Genomic DNA, 16,470 nt, shown 5'->3' with positions numbered 1-16,470 from the left:
ATATAAAGAAACCTCCTCCGTCAAAATGTAGACGTCAAATTGTCTTCTCTGTTTCTTGCCAGTTCTCCTTTTCCACACACAGTAGAACGGACGCACCGTACAAGGAGAGTTCATTACTGGATCTCCCGCGCCTGCTAGGCTAGGGGCTCACACATATTCGTTGAAAGAATTCATTAATAGACGACAATTTTGTATGTTTTAAAATATCCTTCCTTGGCAAAAGGCTGCCAATTCTGTGTGGTTCATCATTTTTTAAAAAAACATTTATGAGTCCAGGACTCTTGAATGAACTGGCCTCAAGTCCCCTACAACACAGTTGTTGTCAGGATAGCAGGAGACGGAGGAAGATAAGGGCAGTGGCTGGGGGGCCGGCTGGGGGGCTGAGTGGACGGATGGGTGAGAGAGCGGATGGGTGAACACTCTGGGGAAGCATACCCAAGGTGTTCAGTTGAGAGCACAGTTGCCTAGGCAGCCCATCTTGAGGAGTCGCGAAGCGGATACTTCAGGGCCGACGGGGCATGGCGGGAGGGCGGTAGTCCTCTCCTCTGTGTGTAAAGCAGCAAGACGCTCCAAGCTCGCACCCCATCCAGGCGCACGCGCGCCCAGACCCCGGACCGCGCTCAGCAGCGTCTCCTGCCGGCGCGCGCGCTCAAGTGAACGCTCTCCTGGCCCGCAGCGGGGTTAGTGCGCGTGCGCGCAGGTGAGCGTCCCGCCCCGCCCTGCCCCGCCCTCGGGCTTGGCCACCTGCCGGGGAAACTTGTGGATTGTTGCCCTCGGGTCGCTCCGGGGCGGGGACGCGGAACAGAGCCATGGAACTACAGTCGTCGGGGAATCGCGAGTCCCGGGCCCGGCCAAGAGAGCGGGACCCAGACCGGCACCCGCGCCCGGACCGAGACCGCCACCCCGAGAGACAGCGGGACAGAGCCGGGGACCGGCGCAGGGAGAGAAACGGGGACGGGCGGAGGGACGGGGACCAGGACAGAGGGAGGGACCGGGAACCCCGCCAGGACAGACACAGGGCCGGGGACCATCGTGGCGGTGAACAAAGAGTTTGGGAACAGTCCCGCCAGAGTCGGACGCGGGACGGACCCCGGCGGCCGACCTGGGACGCGGCCCCGCCCCCCTGGCCCGCGCCTTGGGAAACCCCGGAGCCACCGCCCCTGCGGAAGGAGGGCCTCGGACGCCGAGGACCAGAAAGGTGAGGTGGGGCAGCGAGGGCCCTCTTCCTCGCCCCGGAGGAAGCCTGGGTCTGAGGCCAGTCTGCGCGGTTCTGCTGTCCCGGCTACTTGTCCTGGGAAGCTGGTTTAAAGGAAGTGCCATTCTTCCCTTTTGAGCTCTTAGAGGTGACCTGGGAGGCAAGGAAGACCTTACAGTGCCCCCCCACACACACTCCTTGATTTGAACCTGATGACTCCTTGACTTGAACCTGATGAACGCAGAGACCTACCCCCCACCTCCCTCCCCCCTCCACCCCCCTGCCCCCCACCCCCACCTTAGCAGTGAAAGGACCGGGCACCAGGTAAAGAGGAAGAGAGGACTTCAGGACTGGAAAGGGAAGGGTGGGAAAGATTGGGTGGGTTGGGTTAACCTGAGGCCCCTCTCTGACCCCCACCCATGTGGTCACAGGACTGCCCCTTGGGGCTTCAGACCCTTGTCCTGTGCTCCAAAACCAGCCCTCCCCAAAGTCCAGTTCCCTGGAGGCCCAGGCCTAATAAAAGACCAATGAAAAGCTAATAGTTTAATGTGTAATCCCTTCTAGGGGTATATGCATTTCAAAACCAGACAGCTGGGAGAAGATACACTTTTAGCCAAAGAACTGAATGTACCTAAAACTCTGCACAAAAGGGCAGAGATTTTTTTTTCCCCTTTTGTCATTGAGGTCTTTCTGGGCAGCCTCATTCAAATCCCATGATTGTTTCAGACCCCACCCACCTGAATGGACAAACTTTGCCCTCACTACCTTGTAGAACAGAGTTCCCATAAGGCCTGTGGGATGAAAGCATCATGACGTTCTGGAAGACTGTGAGCTGGGAGAGGGTAAGAAAAGAGAGGCGGTGGTCCTAGACTCCACTCCCCCTCTAGGGAAGTGGTCTTTTTTCCATTGCACATTCCATCCAACTCCACAAATATTACTGAATGCCCAGATTAGATGCCAGGCCAAGAAGGAGACAGGAAGGTACTGGAGTGATGACTGCCTGCTGGTTTTTGCCCTCGTCCCTAGGAGGAGTCCAGGCTCCTCTCTGCTATGGAACTTGGAGGCTTAAGGCCAGTCTCTCTTCTGGTTGTGTCCACACAGCGGAAAAGCTATTATCCTGAGTTTATGTTACATTATCTAGAACTAACTAGCCAAACTGTGACAAAGGGTGTGCCCAGTTACAGTCACAGGCGCTGGCTATTGTCTCCCTGCCTAAAGCCACACTGCATTGCGGCTGCCAGGCCTGGGAGAATCCAGAGCTTCATGTTTAGGTTTCCTTCTAAACTGGTGTCCTGGTCCCCCTGTCCCCACCCCCGCCAAGCCCCAAAGCTAGTGAAGGGAATACTTTTGCTTCTTTTGCTCACAGTTGGTGGTTTAAAACCAAGAGCAATTTATTTCTGTCTCTCCTCCACATAACAAGCATGTATTTAATGGATGGGAGGTAGGGCCAGGGACTACAGTGATATACTCACGGTGTCCACAGGACACTGACAAGTCAACAGGCCAATTTGCAGCACTTGTGAAATGTGCCATTCCAGCGGGGGGACAGACACAAAGAGAACAGAACTGGGGCCCTGATTGGGCTCTGGAATGTTTCCTGGAGGAGATAGCCTCAAAGCTGAGTTCTGGAGGAGCAAGAGGCTGTCTCAAGCAGAGAAGTAGTTTCCACGGTGACCCAGAGGCACCGCGGGAATTCTGGGAATTCCCAGAGGCATGGGAATGCTGGTCACCTTTTGGGGCGGGGAGAGGGGCAGTTCACTATGGCTGGGTCTGTGAACACGAGTTTGTGAGTGGAGAGAGATGAGCACGGGCCCTCCCTTGCTGTGCTTAAAGTTTGGACTTTATGGATTTCAAACCCAAAAAATACATGGTGAGATCTATGTTCTAGAAGGATCCCTGGAGCCCAGCTAGTAGAATGCAGCCCCCACCATTCACCACTGAATCTTGGACAAAGCCCAGGATGTGCTGGATAAAGTGATAGGGAAGGGTGGCGGGGGGGTGAGGAGAAGGAACAGAATATTCCAGGGCTGGCAGAGGAAGAGGGAGAGATGTGAAGATGTCCAAAGTTGTCTGTACCACCCATAGCCTAGAGGATGATTGTGGATTCAACTCTTTCCAAAGTAACAAGGGAAGGAAGAGAATGCCAGCCTGGGCATCAGTCTTGTGAATGCAAACTAGTTTTGAAGAGGGCCTGGTCCTCACTGAACTGAAAAGCTCTCCCAGGTGGCTCCCAGCTACCTGTTAGATAACCCCCCCAACACACACACACACCCCTCCCCTGCAGGCCAGGCCAGCATGGGAGGCGGGGCTCAGAATTACTGAGATAAGTGATGTGTTTAATTAGCAGAACTGGGCCAAGTGTTTGGAGGCCTTGTATAGCTGCTAAACCAGAAAATTCTCTGGAGTATGAAATCTGTGGCAGATTTTCTGTTCTGTGCATTCTTTAATGTCTGAGCCCAGCGTGAGGTGTCCAGAGTTCTAATGCTGAACAAGCTATTGAATTTGAAGCCCACTAATGGCCACACATGTGTTTGATTATAGTGAGCCCACTGCAGGGAGATATCCGCTTTCGACCCCCAGGCCTGGACTAGAGGAAGTGGAATATTACCAGTCAGAGGCTAAAGGGCTCCTGGAATGCCACAAGTGCAGATACCTGTGCACCGCGAGAGGTGAGCCATTTTGTAGGCAGTTTGACCAATTACTTACCGTTGCTGGTGGTTCTGGACGGGGTCCGAGATGATGGAGCAAAAATTCAAGCCGACTTCCCTTTTGGTTTCCTCGTATTTTCGTTTTCATACCTGTGTGAAGTTCACACTTTCTAAAGAAGGGTAGGAACATCTGAAAGGGGCGGCTAGGTTTCCCGTGTTTCTCCTCAGACGGGCCCGGGTGTGGTGAGGCAGTCGTGCCTGCAGTTTTCAGAGCCAGCTCTGAGTTGCCGGCTGTCAGAGGGGGGCCCGTCTGGCAAGGGGGGCCGAGTTAAAGAGAGATCACCGGAGACGGCAGCCAGGTTGAGCTCATGCCACAGGACGGGTGATCCGATGCCCAAACCTGCCATCATGGCTTTTAAATGTTAACTGAGACCCACAGTAAGAAATAGGTTTCATATTAAGAACAAGTTCACATGTGCGTGCATGTGCACACACACATCATGAAACAACACGCCATCACCTACGAAGGGCAGTAACTTCTGTTTCATTGAAAACAAACAAAAACAAAAAACCACACTTATTAGAATCCACAGTATGAAGAACACTTAAATAATATCATGTGTCAGCTCCAAATGTGGTTTCCCAGAGTGCCCACCCTAGCACCAGGCCTGGCCTTGCCAACAATGAAGAAAATCTGGTTTGTCAGGGTGAAGAAAATCTTATCCTTATGGCTCACATGATTTGGTAAGAAATTTTCCTCGGCTACCTATGACTAAGAAGGGAAAACTTCTTGGCCTAAGGGGGAGAAATCATGGAACTTTTACCTGAAAATGTCTCTCTTTATTTTTTTAAAAAATTTATTTATTTTTGGCCGCATTGGGTCTTCATTGCTGCGTGCGGGCTTTCTCTAGTTGTGGCGAGCAGGGGCTCCTCTCTGTGGTGAGCAGGCTTCTCATTGCGGTGGCTTCTCTTGTTGTGGAGCACGGGCTTTAGGTGCGCAGGCTTCAGTAGTTGTGGCTTGCGGGCTCTAGAGCATAGCCTCAGTAGTTGTGGCACACGGGCTTAGTTGCTCCGTGGCATGTGGATCTTCCCGGACCAGGGCTCAAACTCGTGTCCCCTGCATTGGCAGGGGTATTCTTAACCACTGTGCCACCAGGGAAGCCCCTGAAGATGTCTGTTAGAATGATTACAATGAGATACCTTATTATGGAATTATGTAGAACTTTCATTGAAGAGCTCTAGGCAATCCAGGTACAAGAATCCTAGTTTACTGTATGTTGGCACACCCCGTTGCTTTTTTTGTTGTTGTTGTTGTTTGTTTTTTTGTTTTTTGCGTTACACGGGCCTCTCACTGTTGTGGCCTCTCCCGTTGCAGAGCACAGGCTCCAGACGCGCAGGCTCAGCAGCTCAGCTCATGGGCCCGCGCAGGCTCAGCTCATGGGCCCAGCCGCTCTGCGGCATGCGGGATCCTCCCGGACCGGGGCACGAACCCATGTCCCCTGCATTGGCAGGCGGACTCTCAACCACTGCGCCACCAGGGAAGCCCCACCCCGTTGCTTTTAATTTCTCTCAACAACTCCTGAGGCTCAGAGAGGTACAGTAAGTTATACAAAGTCACACAGCAGTTAAGTGGAAGAGCTGGAATTGAAAGTTAGAGCCTGACTCTAAGGCCTGAAGTGGTTTACGTGCTTGACCTTCTTTTCTTGATGATATAAATAATAGGAATAAGCCAGAGGCTCTTTAACAGGTTTCTCTCTAGAGGTATTCTTCAGCAATTGATTCAGAGCTTGAGGCCCCTGATTTAGCTTTGATTGCTTCTGGCTATTTGGTTGGGCCTAGATGTTGGGTTTCTGAGTCAAGATAGTGAAAGGATAGTTCAGCAGTCAGAAGCTAACAAATGAGGGCTTATAAAGATCTCTGGACACGCAGGGACCCATATAAATACACAATGCTGTGTTGTGTTGAGAGCAACAGCCATTAAACACTGGGAACTTGTCTCAAACAGGAAATTCACACCTGGGTAAAGGTCACCTGAAGATTTTCAGCCTCCTCTTAGAGTAGATCTTCTGTGATTTCTTTTCCTCATCAGTGAAACCATGTCCTCCTCCAGCAAACTGGCAAAAATGGGAGGCAGCTGTGGCTCTCTCTAACTTCCTACGGAGACCCTGCAGTTTGGGCTGAGTCACCCTTAGGAAGTTCAGTGGAACACTGACAAAAAGAGATAGGCCCCGAATTCACGGTTACGGGCAAGACTCCTCAGCTACTAAAATCTTTAAAGGATGAGGATAAAGATCAGATAAACAACAAGTACAGATGTCATATGTGCATATCAGATCACTAGGAATCCTGTCATTTATAGGTTGTGTTATAGGTTTATTATTTGGAGAGACTGGTGAGGAATTACAAGTTCCCTGGGGAGAAGGTACATGGCTTGCTCCCCTCCTGGCTCCCTCCGATTTGCATTTGGAGCAGCTTCCCCTTTCCCTTTTGTCCTTTTCCTCTTCCTTTAACCTTTGGTGCTCAAATCATGATGGAGAAGATCGTAGAAGGAGAGCTAGGCCAGTGTAACAAGGAAATTGTGAAGAAAAAAAAAAAGGGGTGATGTTTGCATTCAGCTTGATGCAAGGGCTGGATGTTTGCCTTACTTGCAAACCATCCTTAAAAATTTAATTTCATTCTCTCTCCAAACATTGTAATCTCTATAGTCAGTGGTGCTGTCTCTCACTCAGAGCCTGGAGGTTTAGTTTTGAGATGGCTTCTCACTGCCAGTGGCATTGACTTGTGACCACACTGAAAAGGTTCAGAGGGACAGTGGTGGGGGTTTTGCCCCCCAACTTGCATTCTCCGTCCCCCTTTTATATGCTTATTTAATACCCTAACTCAGTGCTTATGGGACTGAGCCTATGTCAGCACGTACAACTCCCAGCTCAGAAGCACCCAGCTGTATATTATGCTGAGAAAAAGAAGCAACACACAGAAGAGTACATGAACTGTATGATTCCATTTGCATGAAATTCGAGAAAGACAAACGTAGTTTCTAACGGCAGAGAATAGATCAGTGGTGGCCTGAGGAGGAAGGTGAGGGGTTGACCACAAGGGGTGACTAGGGAACTTTCTGGAGGGATGAAAACAGTCTATATCTTGATTATGATTACATGGCATACACAGTTGTCAAAACTTACTAAGCTGTTTGCTTAATGCGGGCCATTTTGTTATGTATAAGTTATACAACAGTAAAGCTGACTTTAAGGAAAGTAGCCAGCTTTGGGGGAAGATCTGGGGCTCTTTCATCGTCCAAGATAAAGCAGCCAAGGGTCCTGAAAAAATCCAGCCCTGGGAAGATATCATAGCCCAGATTTGCTCTTTAGGGAAACTAAAAGAAAACAAAACTTTAAAACATACTTATTGAATTAAAGTCTAAGAACAGTAAAACCAATTATGTTTCTCTAATTCAGTAAGCCTTATAGGTTTAATTAACTTAACCTTTCCTATCCCTAATACATGTGATCCACGGTTAACATTCTGACGGATAAATTCCATGCTTTTTTTCTAATGTCATTATATTTTTTAAGCACTATGGTATAAGCTCCTTCAAATTTGGAGAAATTTCCTCTTTCAAACTGAAGATGGCCACAAAACATATCTAAAGAGGATATAACTATTTTTCAGTCTTTTTGGCAGGGAAGGGCTAGGGCAGAGAATGTTCTTGCTTTCCATAAAGGACACCTTTCTTTCTGCTCACTGGCCTGATTTCTGCCCCCATCGTCCTGCAGCCCACCTGGGGCAGGCTGCTTTGCTCTTTTGAGAGTTACACGTTTCAGTCCAAAGTACCTCTGACATCATTTCTGGAGACCACAGTTCCCTGATACCATCTAATGCTAATCATGCAGCTTTGGCTGCTCAGGCCTTCCAGGGGGCAGAATAAAGAGCTGGCTGTGATGTGAGCTGCCATGGGGAAGATAAGCCTCAAGGTGGAAGTCTCCAAGTGCAAAGTAGCATCTCTCAAAATGGTAACACGCCCTTCTTTTGCAGCCTGCTGCCAAATGCTGGAGGTTCTCCTGAATTTGCTGATCCTGGCCTGCAGCTCTGTGTCTTACAGTTCCACAGGGGGCTACACGGGCATCACCAGCCTGGGGGGCATTTACTACTACCAGTACGGAGGGGCTTACAGTGGTTTCGATGGTGCTGACGGGGAGAAAGCGCAGCAGCTGGATGTCCAGTTCTACCAGCTAAAGCTGCCCATGGTCACCGTGGCAATGGCCTGCAGCGGAGCCCTCACGGCCTTCTGCTGCCTCCTCATCGCCATGGGCGTCCTGCGGGTCCCATGGCATTGCCCCCTATGGCTGGTGATTGAAGGCTTGTTGGACGTGCTCATTGCCGGGGCATACATCCCAGCCTTGTACTTCTACTTCCACAACCTCTCGGCTGCCTACGCCTCTCCCATTTGTAAGGAGAGGGAGGCGCTGTACCAGAGGAAAGGATACAGTGGCTTCAGCTGCAGTTTCCATGGGGGAGACATAGGTGCTGGAATCTTTGCTGCCCTGGGCATTGGGGTCTTTGCCCTGGGGGCCGTGCTGGCCATCAGGGATTACCGAAAGGTTAGGAAGCTGAAAGAGAAGCCCGCGGAAATGCTGGAGTTTTAGGCTCTTTAAAACGTTCCGAAAAACTTGAGTGATGGAAGTTACTCTGAACCACTGTCTTCCGTGGAATATTTTGTTGTAGAACTTGCCAACCCTTGGAAAGTAACAGACCAATTTTAGTTTGCTGGGCCTAGCTCCAGGGTACATGAAGCAGCACTGCCTGATGTAATAAACCCTGGTCCTGGAGCCCTCTGTTGGTGAGGGACTAACCAAAATTACTTTAAAAAACAAAAACAAAACAACAACAAAAAAACAACCAAAACTAGAGCCCAAGACCCACAAAGAAAAGGCATATGCTGCAGCAAAATGTACTTCTTGAGTGAATAAAGGGAGATAACCAAGTGAATTTGAAGAACCTTATCCTCAAAGTTCATGAAAAGCCACACAGACATGAAAAAACATTTCAGCCTGAAGTTCTCTAAACACAGCTGTCTTAAGCAGATTAGCCTCGAATTTTTTCCTCCATGAACTCTAGGCCCTTCACTCCCTTAATGCTCTGGATGGCAGGGGTTGGGGATGCCTGAGAAACTGCTGCTGTAAGATATAAGCTGGAGGGAGACGTGGGCTGAGGAGAGAGGAATCAGATTAATTCACTGGGTTGCAAAGGAGGTCTTCTAACAAGCCCCTTACAGTGGGCTTGAAAGCTCAATAAGTGTTTTGTACCTCTTGTAAATGTACCATTGTACGATGAATTCAACCCGACATCTGGAATTCAGGATCCATCCAAAATTAAAGAAAGTAAAATCTTTCCCAGGATAAGTATGCTACTTTTGGCCAGACAACTTCATGGGTTGTTACTTCATGTTAAATTAGGACTTATGGCCCATTATAATATATTCTTGGTACAAGTGAATATGTTCTTTGCTTTATGTGACTCCAATAAAAATCCAAAGAAAAATTTTAATTTGGGGGTGATGGTTCTCTTTACAATACGTTTATAATATTATTTTCTTGTCACATTTAAAAGGTGAGTTCCATTTGGGTTTACAAAAGGAAATACCTATAGTTGCTTGTATATGATTAGAAAACTTCTTGAAGAATATATAAGAATGTATTAACAGTATTTGCTTCTGGAGAGGAAATTAAAATTTTTTTTTCATTTTATGTAAGACTTGACTGCACATGTCTTAGTCTTATTTTAGAAAAAAATGTTTTAATTTGATTTGCTTTCCTCAGTTTTTTCACATTTACAGTGAAAAGGCAGATAGTAGATGTTTAGTTAAGCAGAGTATTAAATGATCAGCCACAAAAGCAGCCTCACCCAAAAAGATGCTATTTTACAATAAAAATCTCTGGTCTGTTTCAGTTTCCACTTCCCTCTACAGTTTATCCCTCCATAGGGATAAACTGCTAGCTCTAGTAGGCCACTCTTTTCTTTTCTCCTGATGTCTGTGAATCTTTCTGCACCAACAGCATGCTTGGCAATACTTGAACCTGTTCGATGTTTTCAGCAAAGCCAGGTCAGGCCTGGCTGGTGCTCTGATAATATCCAGTGGCCATATTTCTTCATCACTGGCCCCAGCAACAGACCATTATTGCTCTTGATTGTTGCAGTCAGTGGAGTGGTTGACAAGATCTGTCAATAGATATATTACATTTCAGATATGTGCATGGCAGATACGTGCTGCGTGGAGTATGTCGCTGCTGTTTTGGCAGAATCTTGTCCCAGAAGGAAACATTCAGGTTGCCCACATCTTGTAGCACAGTATCCCTGCTTCCCTTCAGGGGGTGAGAGGTTAACTGCATGCAGAGGGAAAACCAAGGCAGAGAAAGGTGTTAGGTGGGGGAGATAGCTACTCCCTGTGAATTAGAATGATGTCTGGGTCAATTAATTTGTACAGCTTGTAGGGAGAGAGTAGCCAGTAGCTTATGGTGCCTGGGAGGAGAGTGGGCAGTTCTGGTCTGATGTTATTTTCAGATTTAAATTAGAGGAATGTAGCTTCTCAACTGTCAGAGCCCTTAACTGCTGCGTTCCGTGGACCTCCTAGGAATTTGCGTGGGCCCAGCAGGAGATGGAATCAGCAGGCCCAGTAGCTGTTGCCTAAGTACATTAGACATACTGGTCTTTAGTTGCCCAGTTTATAAACGTTGTGGTACCCCCTTGTGTATTAGAGGGTTTTCCTGACTTCTGGGAAACTGTGCTTTTCATAAATTTGTCCCTTTTCTTCTTCTTCTTTTTAAAAAATATTTATTTATTTATTTTGGCTTCACCGGGTCTTAATTGCGGCATGTGGGATCTAGTTCCCCAACCAGGTATTGAACACCAAGGCCCCCGGCATTGGGAGCGCCGAGTTTTCCCCACTGGACCACCAAGGAAGTCCCTGTCCCTTTTCTTCTTAAATCTCTTATTAATCCCCTTCATTTTTTTTTTTTTTTGGCCGCATTTGGTCTTCATTGCTGCACACAGGCTTTCTCTAGTTGTGGCGAGCGGGGGCTACTCTTCATTTCAGTGCCCGGGCTTCTCATTGTGATGGCTACTCTTGTTGCGGAGCACAAGCTCTAGGCGTCTGGGCTTCATTAGTTGCAGCACGTGGGCTCAGTAGTTGTGGCATGAGGGCTCAGTAGTTGTGGCATCCAGGCTCCAGAGCGCAGGCTCAGTAGTTGTGGCTCATGGGCTTAGTTGCTCTGCGACATGTGGGATCTTCCTGGACCGGGGATTGAACCTGTGTCCCCTGCATTGGCAGGTGGATTCTTGACCACTGCGCCACCAGGGAAGTCCCCTCTCCTTCCATTTTATATATGTTACTGGGTAGCATCACCGTCCACTTGTATAACATTTTATAATTTTCCAGGTATTTTCACATACTTGCTTTCATTTGGGCCTCATCCCAGCCCTGTGGGATAAGACAGGGAGGCATTACCTTCATGTGTCAGATGAAGTGTCTGAGGCTTAGAGTCAGTGACTTGGGCACGGTCACAAGGCAGTAAAGAGCGGGGATGTGAGCCTGGCATTCCCACTCTAGGTTCATATGCTTTTCTCTTCATTCTCATCTCGGACCCCTGAGAGAACAACAGGACACCTTCTCCCCGGAAGACGCCTAACGAGAGGCTGGGACCCCTGTCAGTGACAAATGAAAGGTGATTTTGGACAAGTCGACATTCATCTCCATTCACCTGTTGGCTTCCACTGCCTCGTGGCATTTGCGGGTTCTTTAAACTTGTAAGAACCCCCCCCCCCCCAAGTGAACAGGCCAAGTATCCAGCAGTAGGATCCTGGCTGAATAGACTGGTCCACCCACACAGTGGGCTTGGAGGCCACGTAACGGAGCATGTGGACACTGTAGGAGCTGATCTGAAAACATCTCCAGGAAGAGTAAAGCCCAATGCAGAGCAGTGTGTGTGGTGTCCTCCCTGTGACACAAGCAGGGAAAGGGGGGATGAAATTCAGATTTGAGTGCCTTTACTTGCATAAGCGAACACTGGAAAGTTATATTAGAAAATAATGAAAGTGGTTGTGGGTAGAGAACAGGGTGGACAGGGACATGGGTGATTTTTCTCAGTTTATGCCCTTTTATGTCATTTTGATTTTTTTTAAACTTTAAAATTTGAAATAATTATAGATTCACAAAACATAGCTAATATAAACAGGGATCCTGTGTATCCTTAACCCAGTTTTCCCCAGTGGTGACTATAGTTCAAAATCACAACCAGGAAACTGACACTCTCCAGAGCTTAGTTAGATTCTACCAGCGTTACACGCACTCATGTCTGTGTGAGTGCAGGTCTGTGCGGTTTTACCCCGTGTAGATTCGTGTGACCACTGCCACAATCAGCTACAGAACTGTTCCATCATTGGAACCTCCCTAGCGCTCCCCACTATGGTGTAGGCACACCCATCCCCCTCCCGCTCCCCCAATCCCACTCCTCCCTGACAACCACTAATCTGTTCTCATCTTGAGACTGTTATGTAAATGGAATCATACAGTGTGTAAGCTTTTGGGACTGGCATTTTTCACTCATCATGAATCCCTTGAGATCCATCCGAGTTGTTCCGAGTATCAGCTGCTCATTCCTTTTCATTGCTGAGTAGAGTTTCCCTGGGGATGGCTGTACCACACTGTTGAACCATTCGCCCATTGGAGGGCATTAGGGTTTACTGTGACATCTGTGTACATGTTTTTGTGTAGACCGAAGTTTTCATTTCTTTAGGATGAATGCTCAGGGGTACAGTTGCAAGGTCACATGGTAAGTGTATGTATAGTTTTTAAAGTAATGGCCAAAAGTTTTTCCACAGTGGCATTTTGATTTTCAAACATGAGTATTAAAAAACAAAAACCAAGGATGTTAATGGTGAGTGTGACCGTGTCCTCACAGTCAGGTGGTATTTCTCTTGCCTGACCTAGAGAGCTTTCCTGGGTGAGTGACATCAGTGTTAAACTCCCAATCTCTCTCCTCCTAGGTGTGATACAGATAGTGGAGGTGATATTGAATGGGATGGTTCTCATGTGTATCGTGGCCTCCTACTTTGTCCTTGCTGGATTCAGTGCCAGCTTTACCAGCGGCGGTGGCTTTGGGAACAACTATTACTCACCGTTTGAGGGCACTGAGCTGGAGCAGGTTCGGCAGCTGGACCAGCAGTACACGATCCTCCGGGCGCCCCTGATATACAGCGGCGTGGTTGTTTCTCTGGGGCTGGGTGTCCTCACCTTGGGTGTTTTACTCCAAGGAGCCAAGAGTCTAAACAAACTGCCAGGAAAGTGGCTCCTCTTGGAGGCTGCCTTCAGCCTCCTCGCGGCATTGGGCTACTGCGTGGGCATCGGCCTTTACCTCCACGAGGCCTTGCGGATCAATGCCACAGACACCTGCAAGACAAGAGAGAGGGTCTATGCCCGCAGGGGTCTCACCTGGATGAACTGCCAGCTGGCAGGCACTGATGGAGCAGCAGCCACCTTTGCTTGTCTCCTGGTGGTGATGTACGGCGCCAGCGTGGTGCTGGCCCTGCGGAGCTACCGAGAACAGCGGCACTACAGGGACAGCCAAGAACAGCACAGCAATTATAATGATGCACCAGGATACCTGTGGTCTGGGATACTCTGAGATCTACTACTGGAATCTAAAAGTCAACCCAGCCCCCTTGTTTCTCTCAAAAACCACACTACACAAATGTAGTTTCCGTGGACTTGATTTTATAAATGTTCCCTCTGGCACCAATGCAAAGCTAGATGATCATCCCATTTTTCTATCAATGTCTTTGTTGGCTGAGAGCTAGAAAAAAATACCTCCACCTTCGCTACAAAGAGCAACATTGGAAGTTTGCATATACGCTTAGGGTTTGGCTCTCTTACCAGATGGTAAGGTAATAATACTAGCTAAGTAGCCAGAGAAATTCTGAAAGATGAGAACAACACATCAGGGGTAGCAGGCCCAGTGTTACAGTGGAAATAGCTTGCCTGACCGAACTAAAATCACTAAGAAAAACATGCTGTTTCCCCCTGTATTTGATCCCAGGGGAATGATTATAAAGCATTTGTGTGATTAGATTCCAAATGAGTAATTACATTCTGGCTCTCTCCTGGAGGAAAACTCTCCTGCCCATTCGACAGTATACCATGACTGCATAGGTCCCAGAGGCTGGATCCCTGAAACCTGAAGACAGGTAGGTGCTTTTAGCATGCATGTTCCTCCTTGGGATTTCTGGGGTAGGGCTCAGATTAAATGGTTTTTGCCACCTTTCCAAGCTAGTTGCTTTCTTGTTTCAAGTCATTTGATTGGAATTCACTTTCCTGAAATATTTTATAATTTCCTGAAACATGACGCCTCCAAATAGTGAGAAATAAAATTCATAAACTTCTTAAACGTGTTATTCAGCTGAGTACAGAGATAAAGCAGTTGTTTACTGGACTGTACAGGCATTTTTGGAGCCTTCTTTATTTCTGCATCCCTTCCAGCGCCCGACAGAGTAGGCCTTCAAAGGTCGATTGTAATCTCTCACGATTCTGAATTGTTTCCGTAACGTAACAGATCATTAACACTGAATCTCAAAAATAAAGTTCTTTCAGTAATTTTAACCTCAAGTTTTATAGCTGTTCTTATACTTTACAACTAGTCTCAGATATTCCGTTCATGTAAGATGCAACTAGAAATATACATGTTCTTATTATAAAGGGTAGTTTTTCTAGTTGCCATCTTTTTTCGTAACATTGTGGGTTTTTTTGGTTTTTTTGCGGTACGCGGGCCTCTCACTGTTGTGGCCTCTCCCGTTGTGGAGCACAGGCTCCAGACGCGCAGGCTCAGTGGCCATGGTTCACGGGCCCAGCCGCTCCGCGGCATGTGGGACCTTCCCGGACCCGGGCACGAACCCGCGTCCCCTGCATCGGCAGGCAGACTCTCAACCGCTGCGCCACCAGGGAAGCCCCGTAACATTGTTTTATTTTCATATTATAAATGAGATTAAACTATTAATAAGTTCAAACCAAATTTTTAGTACAATTCTAAAACCAGCAATTTTGACAGGAATCTCAGACTGTCTATACAGTTAGTAAGAAATCAGCAAACGTAAGCCCGTTTCAATGTATGCCAGAGTGGCTATTAAAAAAATTCAGTCAGCGTCATCTCTCTCTGATGTGTGTTGGCCATTTTACCCCTGCATGTTTGCTGACTCTTTTCCCTGGAATATATTACCTTTCCTCTCTCCTCTTAAATCCTTCCTATCGCTAGTTCTTACAGAACCTATCCAAGGTGAAGGATCAAAACTAAACCTCAAACAGAAAGGAGAAAATATCTAGATTCTACTTTTACAAAAAGTAAAGCTTGGAGGAAAACAACAACTAGAAGTCTAAACTGCTAGCTTAAAATACAAACAACTAGTGCCACAGAAAGCTGCTTCCGCTCCACCACCTTAGCCCGAGGCAGGGGCTGGAGTCCCCTGAGTTTTCACTGAGTGCTAAGGCAAGTTTAACAGCAGCAAAAATCAAACAACCCATTTCCCACCGAACCCCCCCAAAAGCTTCCCAACACGCACTATTCTCACCTAGGATTTATTATTCCCTGAAACACACCCTGAGTAGACCTTTGCCCGTGTCTGGGTCCGGGGCTTGGAAAAATGAGGACTTCGGCCACTGTGACCCCAGTGCGATGCACCGGCCCAGCTACAGTACTGCTCCCAGTCAGTTCCTTCTAATCACTGCAGCAGCAGCATTCAAAACGCCTTAGCAAAACCTGCCTTAGTCACTACCACTTGGCAGGTTGGCAGCTCAAGATTTCTTACTCACATTTTACGGATGAAATGGAGGTTCAGGAAGGCTAAGTGGCTCACCCAGTGGTTGACGTTTCACTGAGTGCTCACCGTGCCGGGTCTAGTACTGAGCTAAGGAAGCATTTGTTGACATCATCTCATTTTAGCTCACAGCTGTTGAGAGAGAGACTATTATCTCCATTTAACAATCGAGAAAAAAACACCTGCCTTGGAGAGGTGAACTTGCCTAAAGTCAAGTCTTTTTAAGTAGCAGAGGAAAAACTCAGACCCAGTGAATCACACACGGGAAAGTGTTCTGAGTGACTAACGTGCTCTTGTGGTGTGTGATGTACCGGGGAGACAATATCACACGAAGGAGAGAACACACCCAAGAAGTTCACTTCTGCCACCGTGTAGGCAGCTGTGTGTGTCATGGAACCGAGGTATGAAAGTAGATGGTGGCATTGAGCCCAGCACATTGGAGGTACTCAAGGAACAGTTGGTGAACCAAGTTTTCAAAATTTCATTTTGCTAAATGAGGAGGAAACCTGCAAAATGATTTCAACTGGGCCTTTATTTGGAGTGAGAGGTAGCTAATTTTGCTTGCAAGTCCAGAGATTATGGGAGACAACCAATGGGGAGAGGGGAGGGGAACAATTTAGAGACTTAGCTAGGTTAGACATACTTTGAGAGCCAAGACTCACCACTGTCTTAAACTCTTAACACCAAAGCCATTAGGACAGACAAGATGGCCAGATTACCCACTTAGTTCCTCTGTATCACTGGTAGTTCTGTGGTTTGTTTAAGAGGAGC

At 47.8% G+C, this 16,470-nt stretch overlaps 1 protein-coding gene across 2 annotated transcripts; it reads left to right on the top strand.

The window, feature by feature from the left end:
• The first annotated feature begins 746 nt into the window (after window positions 1-746).
• On the top strand, window positions 747-14,495 carry MARVELD3 (MARVEL domain containing 3). 2 transcript variants are annotated; one of them, XM_059043969.2, is made up of 3 exons: window positions 747-1,198; window positions 3,737-3,864; window positions 12,883-14,495. In XM_059043969.2, the coding sequence occupies exons 1-3, from the start codon at window positions 810-812 to the stop codon at window positions 13,518-13,520; spliced, it is 1,155 nt and encodes a 384-aa protein (XP_058899952.1). In that variant the 5' UTR covers window positions 747-809; the 3' UTR covers window positions 13,521-14,495. The 2 variants fall into 2 exon arrangements, with proteins under 2 accessions (XP_058899952.1, XP_058899953.1); XM_059043970.2 differs by lacking the exon at window positions 12,883-14,495 and adding an exon at window positions 7,876-9,384 and having other exon boundaries at window positions 805-1,198.
• The last annotated feature ends 1,975 nt before the right edge of the window (window positions 14,496-16,470 follow it).

The sequence above is a fragment of the Kogia breviceps genome, chromosome 18, assembly GCF_026419965.1.
Source record: "Kogia breviceps isolate mKogBre1 chromosome 18, mKogBre1 haplotype 1, whole genome shotgun sequence".
Lineage (NCBI taxonomy): Eukaryota > Metazoa > Chordata > Mammalia > Artiodactyla > Physeteridae > Kogia > Kogia breviceps.
The sequence above is the reverse complement of the archived record's forward strand: the minus strand, read 5'-3'. Positions and strand labels throughout refer to the sequence as shown.

Bases quoted from the DNA above. Each gene is read 5' to 3' on its own strand.
- MARVELD3 (XM_059043969.2), top strand. From the start codon at position 810: ATGGAACTACAGTCGTCGGGGAATCGCGAGTCCCGGGCCCGGCCAAGA. The intron at 1,199-3,736 runs GTGAGGTGGGGC...GTTTGATTATAG, and splicing joins GGACGCCGAGGACCAGAAAG to TGAGCCCACTGCAGGGAGAT. The intron at 3,865-12,882 runs GTGAGCCATTTT...CTCTCCTCCTAG, and splicing joins ATACCTGTGCACCGCGAGAG to GTGTGATACAGATAGTGGAG.